The sequence below is a fragment of the Strongylocentrotus purpuratus genome, unplaced genomic scaffold, assembly GCF_000002235.5.
Source record: "Strongylocentrotus purpuratus isolate Spur 01 unplaced genomic scaffold, Spur_5.0 spur5_scaffold_8, whole genome shotgun sequence".
Taxonomy (NCBI): Eukaryota; Metazoa; Echinodermata; class Echinoidea; order Camarodonta; family Strongylocentrotidae; genus Strongylocentrotus; species Strongylocentrotus purpuratus.
Genome location: NW_022145614.1, coordinates 5,615,489 through 5,627,584, shown reverse-complemented (window position 1 = coordinate 5,627,584; position 12,096 = coordinate 5,615,489). Strand labels below are relative to the sequence as shown.

Sequence of the window (12,096 nt, the reverse complement as noted above, 5' to 3'; positions counted from 1 at the left end):
CTACCTATTACGTGGCCCTACTCCTACCTTCTCATCCTTCTCATCCTTTTTTGTGTTTCATCATATGCTTTTTTTTTCTTTTCTTTTCTTGTCATCTATTTTTTTCTTTCTATCGTTCATTATACGCTTGTACAAGATACTATTGGACCATCTTCGGCGTGTTGTCTGGTTTTTGCGTGTTTGTTCCCGGAGAGTCTGAGATTCCCTTTTTTACCCTCTCAGTTAAATCAAGCAATATAAAATATGTTGTCTAATTCTCAAACTTAAAAGTACTCTGTAAACCTATTTGATTACGAACATACTTGTCAGTATTTCGTTACTTGTATAATTCATTTGTGCCATTATATACATGTATTGTATTACTGTATGGTTTATATATGTCATTTAATTTGTGGATATTTGAGTGGAAAATAAACAAAATAAAATAAAATCAAATCAAATCAAATCAAATTGTAATTGATATGTATATTTTTATAATTTTGCATGTTTTGATCTGTGAATTGTATCACAATTCAGCCTTTTATGGCTGCGAAGATATTTTTTGATAAACCTTGAATTGAATTGAATATATCATTATGTTTATTATTGTGATTATCTTGTTATTGTTTATAATATATATATTATGTGGAAAGAAATTTGCATTGTATAGAGCGACTATTTCAGTACTGATCCTGAAGACAATCACAAAATCAATTTTTCCAGACTTGTATCATGAAGAAATCTTCTATATCACATGATAATGTAGCATCATTTTTTAAATAGCAGAGAATGAGCAAAAACATTCAGTAAGCAAATAACCGTTGTGTATCTTAGATATAGACCTATTCACTCCACTGCAGCAAACAAGAATGTTTAAAGTCCAACATGTCATTGAAGGAGCAGCAAGTTAAAAAAAGGGGTTTTGTTCCCTTGCAAGGTATTTTTTGTCCAGACCTGTTCCACACTAAAGGCATCTTTTTTCCCCTTGATAGATCTTCCTCACTCTCATGTGCCTCATGATATAACATAGATTTGTCATCCCACTCCTGACACCAAACAAGATTGAGATCAGCTGGTATGCTTACGGTATATGTATGTTTTCTTCGGTTTAGAAATACTTTTACTTTCCATCTCTCTATCTTTCTGGGACTAATGGATTATCTGCAGTTATAAATTCCTGTGCCTGTGGTAACAAACCATAATCCGATGATACCATTAACTGTATCAGATTTATCATACCCGTTGTCAGAGGTGGGTATGCTGGCAGTCACAGCTCTGTAGAAACATTTCTGTTAACATCAATGTTTAAGGTCATGTACGTTACACAACACTTACTGGTACTTTCGAGACAGTCATATAGTGAACCTGGTAAATTCTGTTAGCTGCGCAAAAATATGGTTCATAATTTCGCTTTTGAAGAAACAGACTCATTACACTCTGCTAAGCCTGCCGGGTTACTCTTACCGGTAATTTTTTATTCTGTGATAACTTGCCAATAGGTTAGGCATGCGAGGATATAGATTCCATAACAACATGGAACTAAGAAGTGGAAGATTCTAGGATAAAACAAAGGTATTGTAGAAAATTTTGCACATATTATCCCACTTAAAGATACAATGTTCAAAATCGAATTCTACCTTTAGGTGAACCTGTTCCTTAAGCGTTTTCTCCACCAGACTTGCTATTTGATTTGGCATATTGTCTTCCTCCTCTTTAGCCTTGGGCGCCTCCACATTATCCAAGACAAATTCTTCTGTAATAAAGAAGAAATACATATATGTGTTTGTAGGATATATACATTCATAATAATCTACATCTGCCACTCTCCACCTAGGTGTTAAATGGGTACCAATTAAGAAGGATGAAAACGTTAATGTGGTTGGATTGGCATGTGTGCGTTTGTAAAATAGCGCCTCGTCAAAATACTCTCCAGGGGAGTGGTGCGTGTGCACTATCATTCTACCACCTATAAGGCCTCCAAATGTGACAACTTTTATCATAATCATAATATATGAGAATATTTCATGTAACTGACATTTGATAAAAACAGAATTGATTACAGTTTAAATTGATCACTGGATGATAACAACTTTTCTGTTTAACACTTTAAAAGGAGTTTTAGCAAGTAAATACTCATTTGTAACCAACTTTTATTGATACTTTATGGTGGTTATTTACCTGACTGCTAAGAAAGCATAATTGCTTGAAAGTAAGCAACCAGACGGCCGACGGCTTTAGGTCCTGTCCAAGGGACCTGGTAATGAGGATTAATGCCTTATTACCAATGGGCACTATAGCGCATCCGGGTCACCGGATTACGAGACCACTGCTCTACCGACTGAGCTATCGCGCCTCCTCTTTATATCTTATGGATGACCAAAACTTGATCACCATTTAAAATTGAAACCCCCATTTGAGACTTTCACCACTTCTAGCGCCGCGAAGCAAAATGGCTTAAAGCCCGTCTGTACTAGTTTGGCCAGGGGGGATTAGACCTCCCTGCAACGTCACTGACAGGTGGTTATCTAATCAAATCAGCTCTCAATTAATTCAATTCAATTCAATTCATTTTATTCATTTCCATTTTCAATAAAAACAATACAAAGGTATATACAATGATAGGCATTTGCAATATATAAGAAAATGAAAATAGGGAACTAAAAAATAAGGCCAAATGGCCTTGTGGAGGCCATTAACATAAGAAAAAGAGGATCATGGGGGACCAACATGCAGGCACAGTACCGATTAGGAATTTGTTTGCTATATAGAGGGCGAAAGTAGCTTTAAAGCCTAAAGAAAACACTAGCACTCTGCAATAATCCCCCCCCCCCACAAGACTTTGACAGGGTGATAGAGAGGGAGAGAGAGTGGAAGGGAGAAAGTGTGCTAGTTTTGAGAGTTAAAATTGTTGTTATATCGCCAATTCTTTCATTTTGGTCTTCATCTAAATTATGAGTGACTTTTGGACATGAAAATCTTAAAAGAAATAAAATATATATTTCCTACTTCTCATTTCCTTTCAGGCAGAGCCCCAGTAAAAGTTTATTTACACTTTTATGTAGGATGAAGAGTATATATACAGCTGCAATCCTATACAATAATCTCTCACGCAGAGCTGGAAAATGCGGGAAACAAAACGGGGGTCGTGATACCCCGTCTGATTTACATAGGTTCCTGTGTTATAGTGGTGGGATATATTTTAAAGGCACACTGTCCTACTTGTAGCTACTTGCTCCCTCTATATAGAAAACTTCCCAAATCGGTGCCTGTTCGTCCCCCATGATCCTCTTTTTCTCATATTAAATGAGAGCTGAGTTAATGAGATAGCCACCTGTCACAGTGACCTCGATAGCTCTCTGGGTGGTCTTATCCCTTCTAGCTGCAGTAGTAAAGCCTCCCTTTAAACAAGAGATTTACTTAATATGGACGATGAATTAAGGATTGATCGAGGGCGAAGAAAACAAACAAACAACACAAACAAACTAAAAATATTTGTAAAAAACAAAAACAAATAAACTAACCTGCTTCTACAGGCTTCAGGCCTCTGACGATAGTAGTATCGATGTGTGGTTCTAAACTTTCTTGATCCTGTCAATAAACCAGTATTAAGATTGTCATGGAGCAGCTTGCACTAACAGCATCACAATTAGCAACTAGAACATACTTTTTTTAAAGTGGTTGATGAGATAATCCCACTCTCTATTCGTTGTCATTCTGGACTGGTCTAGAGTAATATATTGTGTCATATTGCATGACTATGTACTTGACATTCCAGATGCAAACAGCTATTAAATACATGTAATAGGGTTTACAAATACTTGAATGGCTTACTGAGTTAAATGTAAACTTCTGTTGCAGACAGTAATAAAATTGAAGTTCAAAACAACATGATGATAAGAATCTGCTTTCCAAAAAAGTTTACATATTTTGTAGCTGTTAGACTTGTGTAACAAAATTTAAAATCATAAATAAAATGCATATGAAAAGGAAACAGCGACCCGACATAGTGCAGTGTTTTCCAACCTTTCTCTAATCGCGGCACCCTTTGAAAAATAAAAAGTTTTGCGTGGCCCTATAATTACTATATACAGAAGATTAATTTTCCATCACTCTGGTTTCACCTCAAGTGCATGACATGTAAACACTTACATACACATTTCGTTTCTAAAATTTGGGAGCATGTGAAGTGAGTGAGCAAAAACAATGACATTTTAGAGCGGTAAAAGTAGATAAGATATGGTATCATGATATGCAGGAACCTTGTTGCCAATACCATGAATCCAAAAGTATATATTTGGTCACCTCGATGCATGAATAAAATTAGGATATTTGGGCATCTTGTTGTCCAGAATCATCCTGCTCCTAAATGTTCTGGGCGAGTGAAGCGAACAAGTGTGGTAAAAGGGCAATTTCAATATAAAATGTAAGATATATTTGAGCACCTCGCTGTCAAAAGAGACTAATTATGTAGCTATATATTCAGGCATGATCACTGCCTAAAATCCTACCGTTTCATGTTGCAAACGAGTGAAGTGACTGAGTGAGGAAAAAAGACTCTTAATTGTCTTTACGTTATTCTTCATGAAAATACATGGCGGTTTCTAACATTTTTTCCCACAAAATTGATGTTTATTTCATAATGGATCCACAACAAAAATGTTCGATTTCTTTTGCGGCACCCCAGTTGCAAAACGCTGCTGTACTGTAGTGCATTGTAGTCTGAGACAGCCCATATACCGGTAATTATTTATTTTACATACTAATTAGGTATATTGCTTTCAAATTCATTGAGCAAATTTCTGACATTATTCATTTGTTTCTTAATTCATTTGGCAAAATTTCACTTCTACATCATTATAATCACAACTTACTACTACATTTACTTTCGTAGAGCTTTTTATTTAAGTTTCAGATCCAAGCACTGTACTTTAATGTCTGGCGATAGGATCTATATTTCTGTTTGTATAGGGGTTGGTTATGACTTAAACACACAAAGAAAAAAACAAATTTAATTTGTTGTCTGTATATAGTTCATTCTTACAACCACACTTTATTAATGAAATTACCAAAAACCAACAATCAACCTGCGTTTTCCAAGACGTGTAATCTATAGGCACTATGAACATGACGGACAAAGAAAGCGGACAAAATATACAGTTCCTTATTCTACCCTCAACAATTGCTATATGGTAGACAAAGGAACATCCCTTCACTGCTATTACGTAAAAATGTTCATAGTGAGGTATATCCTAGTAATAGTTAAAACAATGAAATTAGTATCATGTGTCTTTTACCTTAAAGGGCCCATGACATCGAAATACAAGTGTATTCCTGTTGGTGTGCAGTCCTGCATACATCTCATATTTTGATATGTAAACTTCTGAAATTGTTTCATAGATTTTAAAATATTTTTTGAAATATTTGTTTTTCAAACTTGCTAAGCTCCACTCAAAATGAACCACCAGATCATTCCCCTTGTGACATCATCTGTCAGTCATCAATGAGCTAACTTGAGAAAGTGGCATGTATCATTTTTGCCAAAGTTGACCACCTGTTACAATACCACAAACAATAGCAACATATAAGTTGCTATGTCAGACATGTCAGACTAAACTAATATTCTAGCATAGACAATGGTATGTAATTTCCCCCAGCTTAGCACACGTTCATAATGGACTTGCATGCTTCCATATATATATGTACAACACATCATCATTGCCTTTGTCTTCCTGTGATGCTCCAGCATGTCTGACATAGCAACTTGTATGTTGCTTTTGTATTACGTATTGTAACAGGTGGTCGACTTCGGCAAATCAGAAAAAAAACACCTGTATGGAGATGATAATTACCCGTGTTGGGGTCATGGTCAGCCTCTTTGCTATTTCATCCATGTGAGCTTTAATATATTCATCCTCTGTGAAAGTGAATCATATATCATATGGTATCATATATTACATTGTTATATAATATTGTACGACTCCAGAATGATTTTAATGATATGATTTTAATGAACAATTTGATGTGCAATCTTGCCTTTGTAGCAAGTTAAATATTACCAGATAGCTAGAAATATGATGTGATGTGATGCAACTCCTTCATTTGTTCTAATACACATCTTGAAATTTACAGAGCTGTACAACACTTACTATATCTATATTATCACTGCAAGAACTATAACGCTATGTCAGACAGTAATAATAATAATAATAATAATGACAATAATAATATCAATGAACATAAAATAAACATAAACATAAATGAAGATAACAACAAGAATGAGACTGAACATGGCTGGCCTAGGTTTGATCGTGACTGGCTCGTCATGAGGCTGCAAAGGAGGTGAATGAAGTCCCGAGGCATGTTGAGACAACTATTATCAACTAAGAAGAGGATTTTTAAGCAAGTTAGAGAGGAAGAAGAAGAAGCAGGATAAGAGAAAAAAGGGGCTAGCTCATATCAAGAACAATTACAATGTGAAAAGGAAGGGACAAAAGGTGGTCATTGAGAAGTTGAAGCAGTGGATGACAGCAAAAGCTGCAAAAGTGAAAAGATACGAGCAGAGAATAATCCAATACAGACAAAACCGTATGCTTCAGTATGACCAAAAGAGGTTGTATCATGAGCTGGACGTAGTTACTGACAACAGCAACAAAACGCCAGATCCCCTGGAGATCTTGGACAATCCAACTGAACATAACCAAGAGGCAGAACAGCTAGCTGATTTTGAAGAAAGCTTAAAAGATGAGACGGTACAAGAGAATGTGGTCATTACTGTGGAAGGTGTTCAAAACCAACTGAGGAAGGTGGCCAACTGGTAAGGACCAGGGCTAGATGGAGTTTGAAGACCCCAATCTGCACAGACGAATTGCACAGCAGCTCAACAACATACTTGAAACAGGTAGTGCATGTGCCTGAGTGGATGAATCATGGAAGAAGAATACTGTTTGTGAAGAATCCCTCCTTGGGAAACGGTGTGGATAACGTCAGGCCCATAACCTACCTTCCACTTATATGGAAACTGTGAGTGGAATATTAGCTGAAAAGATATTTATGACCACCTTGACTCAGCACGGCTCCTACCTGAGGAACAAAAAGGTGGCAAAAATGTTCCCGAAGTACAAAGGATCAACTCATAATTGACCAAATGGTGTTACGGAACTGCAAAAGAAGAAGAAGAAAAAAATGGCAATGGCCTGGATATATAGACTACCGCAAGGTGTATATGGTGCCACATTCCTGGATTCTTGAAACACATATCGGTAGAAATAGCTCCCAACATTCAGTGCCTAATCCAGGAGAGTATGCCGAACTAAAAACGAAGCTGACATCTAACAGATGTACTGTAGGAGAGATTAGAATAAGGCGAGATTTTTTCCAGGGGGACAGCTTGTTACCACTACTATTTGTCATCTGCTTGATACCTTTGTCAATAGTCCAACGAAAATCCAATGGTCGATATCGCTTAACCCTTACTGTACTGGGCTATTTTGGGCACCTCATCGACTGGGGGGGGGGGGGGGTCTAATGTCCGATAAACACGAAAATGTGCATGTTTGTAGATATTTATGTAAGGAACAAGATGGTATAATTAGTTATTTCCTAATATGCACATTTTTGTCGTTATAGCCTAATTAATTTTGCAAAATGCTAATTTATGCATTTTACAGAAAATTATACATATTTGTCTGTAGACTTGTGAAGAATCTTGAAAATGTATTGAATAAATGTTTCCTTCATCTCAAATTCAGGAGGTTTCATTATTTTAATGATATTTGAAAATGCAAAGGTTAATTTGCAAAAATTATGAATACACAAATTACGCATTCATAAATATCAAGTCTGGAAATATACACGGAACTAGAATCATTACAAAAATGGTCAGACTCCACTTTTTGAATGTTGAAACTCATTATTCATATGAAACCTCTTTTCTAACACAAAATACTTATATTGATGTAATTAATAATGATTATTTATGCAAATTTGATGCGATTTTCAAATACCGGTTATTGTTTTATTTCTAATGTATTATTTTGTTCTGGAATACATCAAGTTACTTTGAGAAACATATAAAAGCAATTTGATATTAAGCAAATATTAATCGACTACGAGGGTAATGGTGCAAACTATCATCGCCGAGGTGATCTCAGGGCTACTATCATCCCGAGGCGATGATAGTTTGTATCCATTGCCCGAGTAAAGGAGGTTAATATTTGTTTTATATCCCACATCGGCAATGTCTTACAGTGAATTTTACATAATTAAAAGATTCAACTGCGTTTTCGTTCGCGGTGTTCTGATTCTGCAGACAGTTTAGCTTCAGCAGATATCGGTGGTGTAAGAAGTTGAAACCTCGGGTGCTCCCGCGCATCACTCGTGATGATCGTTGAAGCCTAAAAAGGCTAAACAAAACGGGATCCAAAGGCAAAGTCAACAAAATTACTTACAATGATGTAAATCCATCATTCTCAGTAGTCTATAATCCAATATTATCCAAATGACAAATGTTTAGAAGCAAACAAAAGTCTAGATCTAGGCCCAGCTACAGCGAGGCATAAGAAACTAAGTAAGACGCAAGTCGCGCCGCCACAAAATTGTAAGTGGTTTTAATTTGTTTTGCTTTTGTCGCGCACTAATGATATGCATCGATTGCGCTTAATTTCAGCGCATTTGTTTCAGGTTTACACAATTTTAGGTTCAAAGCACAACATGCATACATCTACTAATAAAGTTGATGCGCGCGTATTTGACTTTTCAAACGCTTTAAATTTAGCGTCGTAGACTTGTACTAGTTTAACACTGGCATTTCGCGTAACCTACTTTGCTATAGGCTTGTATGGACAAAGTAAGACGCAAGTCGCGCCGCCACAAAAATGTAAGTGGTTTTAATTTGTTTTGCTTTTGTCGCGCACTAATGATATGCATCGATTGCGCTTAATTTCAGCGCATTTGTTTCAGGTTTACACAATTTTAGGTTCAAAGCACAACATGCATACATGTACTAATAAAGTTGATGCGCGCGTATTTGACTTTTCAAACGCTTTAAATTAAGCGTTGTAGACTTGTACTAGTTTAACACTGGCATTTCGCGTAACCTACTTTGCTATAGGCTTGTATGGGCAAATGGGGTAGCAGCAAAAAATTACTTAACAAAAGTACTATCTCGAGATCTCAGGTAGATAGTACTTGTCTATACCTTTTTCGTGCTCTGTACAATCGCAATGCAACAAACTATACATGAGGGATATAACAATTCATATCTCCCACTTAGGAAAAAATACATCTAAACCTGTATTCACATTTCTGCTTGTACATGAATATATGCAATTCACTATAGCACTTTTTGATAACATGCTCATACTAATTGTTATGTAACACCTAACAGGTACCGGTATATTCGATTTCGAAGAAAATGGTATCAAAATGTGCGTAAGACTTGAGGGGAAAAAGTCATGAAACGACAATTCAAAATTCCAAGCGGTTGCGGCGCAATCCCTGAAAATGTTGAGGGGGGGGGGGGGCCTCCCAGGCCTCCCCCCACCCCCCAGTACAGTAAGGGTTAAGGGGTATCTCACTGAGCAGTAAATGCTTGCGAACGTAGCGAATTTGGGGTTTCGCCAGAGTTCATAAAAGGTTGCAAGAACATTTTTTCTTGTCGCAAAGAATTGTTCAAAATTTCTTTGAGAATTTATTTTTCCGCAAACAGTTGCAAGCGTTCACAAAACAGTCGTAAACTTTTGCAAAATAGTTGTAACCCTTTGTAAATGGTTGTAAGACGGTGTCGCTGAAGTTCTTTTTTGATTCGCCAATGATAGCAACCATGTTACCATATGGTTCCTACATAAAATCGACCCATTGAATACCAGCAAAAGGTCTCATAATAGTTGCCAACTGCCTTTCGCAAATATTTGCTTAAATGTTGCTAATCGTCGCCAAACATCGCTAAAAGTCGCTAAATATCGCAGAGGTAAACCCTGATTTTCCCCAACTGTCGTCAAAAAAGTTGGTGAATCCAAATCTGCAACGTTCTAGGCATTCGCTGCTCAGTGAGATACACCTTCAAGCAATTAGTCCGAGACTCTCAATCACTTGATGTTCATGGATGACCTTAAAGGGGTTGTCCACTCCAAAAATAACTTACTCTCAATAAAAGCAGAAAAATCAGACAAACCAATCAAACAAAATTTGAGCAAAATCCGATAACTAATAAGATAGTTTTTAATTTTTGATGACATGAAAACTTTGAACTTTGAAAATCACAAGAAAAAATGGCAACTCACTCATGAGTCTGTGACATCATTGCCTCACTATCCACTGATTGTTTTCTTTATATTGATAATATTTATTTCCTATTTTCCCCCTAAGAATCTTATTCTTCACACCAGCATCCAAGTTATATTGATATTAATATGTTTTTGTGTGGATGCACTAATATAGAGTTTTTTTTTCCAGTTAAATCATAACAAATGTGAATTTTGATAAACTATTGATATAAAAATCAATAATTATGAATATACAATATTCAGAAAATAGTATCAATTCTTCAAAGTTCATAAAGAATTTTGTGAAATGTTGTGCACCCAATATGATACAAATCATTTAACCTAGACAAGGGCATGGGGAAATCAAGTTTTGGGGGATAAAAAGGGAAATTAGTAATATAATATAACATATAAAGCAATTGAGGACCTGACGTCACAAACTGATAACCAAATTGGCAATTTGTATAGTGATTTCCATGGTTTTACATACTTTTTCAAAAATCCATAACTTTCTTATTAGTTGTCTGATTTTGCTCAAACCTTTTTTCATTGGTTCGTCTGAATTTTATTCTTCTACTGTAAGTAAGTTATTTTTGGAGTGGACTTGCACAGCACTCGCTACGATAAATCATATAAAAAAAAACACAACAACAACCATTGTAATCCGTAATTTTAGGCAACATTCTGTACTGCCGTAATGATCATTAATTTCTGTACCAATTACCGGAAATCGATAATAGTTGGCAGCTTTGTCAATGATGATAGGTCATGGGACTGGAAAGGCGAAAGCAGAGAAACCATACGTGTCCCCACTCTGCAGAATGTGTAGCCTATCTGATATGCATCAGGCTTTACAAGTATACTAATCACGTTATGGAGACTGACATCAGCGCGGGCGTCAGCCCGAGCTCCTATCATCACTGGTGCATGCGAAAAGTTTTATTTCTTTCAGGTACCTTGTTTCGCTCGTAGAAATCTACAAACCCCCTTTAAAGCTCTTTCATGAATATTTATGTAGCTCATGGACCAAAATAGGCCAATGAGCAATGAGGAACCTGAAGATGATATTCAATTGGTTGAATAAAAGTAATCGATCACCAAATAAGGCTAGTCTTAAGAATCATGCATGAGAATATGCTCGTCACACATACAATACACATATATAAATAATGATGAATTCACTGGTGATGATAGGCGCTTGAGCTGACGCTCGCGCCGATGTCAGTCCATTTTAACGCGATTAGTATATTTGCCATAAAGCCCGACGCATATCGGACAGGCTACAGAATGTGTGGAACAAAGGAAGAGACAGTGGAATATCTGATCAGTGAATGCAGTAAAAGGGCGCAAGTTGAGTACCTCCAACAACACAACAATGTAGCAAGAATCATACACTTGATCATGCCTTGGAGGTAAGATGAAGTAGTGGTCGGTGCACAGAAAAGAGAGCCAATGTAGCATAATTGATGTAGCTGTGCCTGGTGATGCTAGGATTACTGAAAAAGAGAAGGAGCAGATTGAAAAGTATCATGATCTACAAAGAGAACTGGGAATATCAAGACATGTGTAAGTCCCTGTGGTTGTTGGTGCATTAGGCATGATCACTAGCAACCTTCCTGAACATATGAAGAATATTGGGGTTAGATAGATAGATAGATAGATCAATGGTATTTTATTGCATCTTTCATGAATGGCAGTTTCACAACTGAATTGCACATGAGTTACACAAACTGGATATATATATTGTAAAAAAAAACATACTTTACATTTAGTTAAAATTTATTTAAACGTGTCATGTTACTACTGCCTAAATACCATAAATAATTAAAAAACAGTTAATGAACATAGTTTCAAC

At 36.3% G+C, this 12,096-nt stretch overlaps 1 protein-coding gene across 2 annotated transcripts in view; it reads right to left on the bottom strand.

Annotated features, from left to right (window-relative positions):
* LOC100889840 overlaps positions 1-12,096 on the bottom strand; it is a 70,423-nt gene that overhangs the window by 27,899 nt on the left and 30,428 nt on the right. For both annotated transcript variants that reach the window (XM_030975318.1, XM_030975320.1), the window contains 3 exons: positions 5,829-5,893; positions 3,501-3,567; positions 1,617-1,732 (listed from right to left, as the gene is read on the bottom strand). In XM_030975318.1, coding sequence (XP_030831178.1) covers positions 1,617-1,732; positions 3,501-3,567; positions 5,829-5,893 — 248 coding nt within the window. The remainder of the gene's footprint in view (positions 1-1,616; positions 1,733-3,500; positions 3,568-5,828; positions 5,894-12,096) is intronic.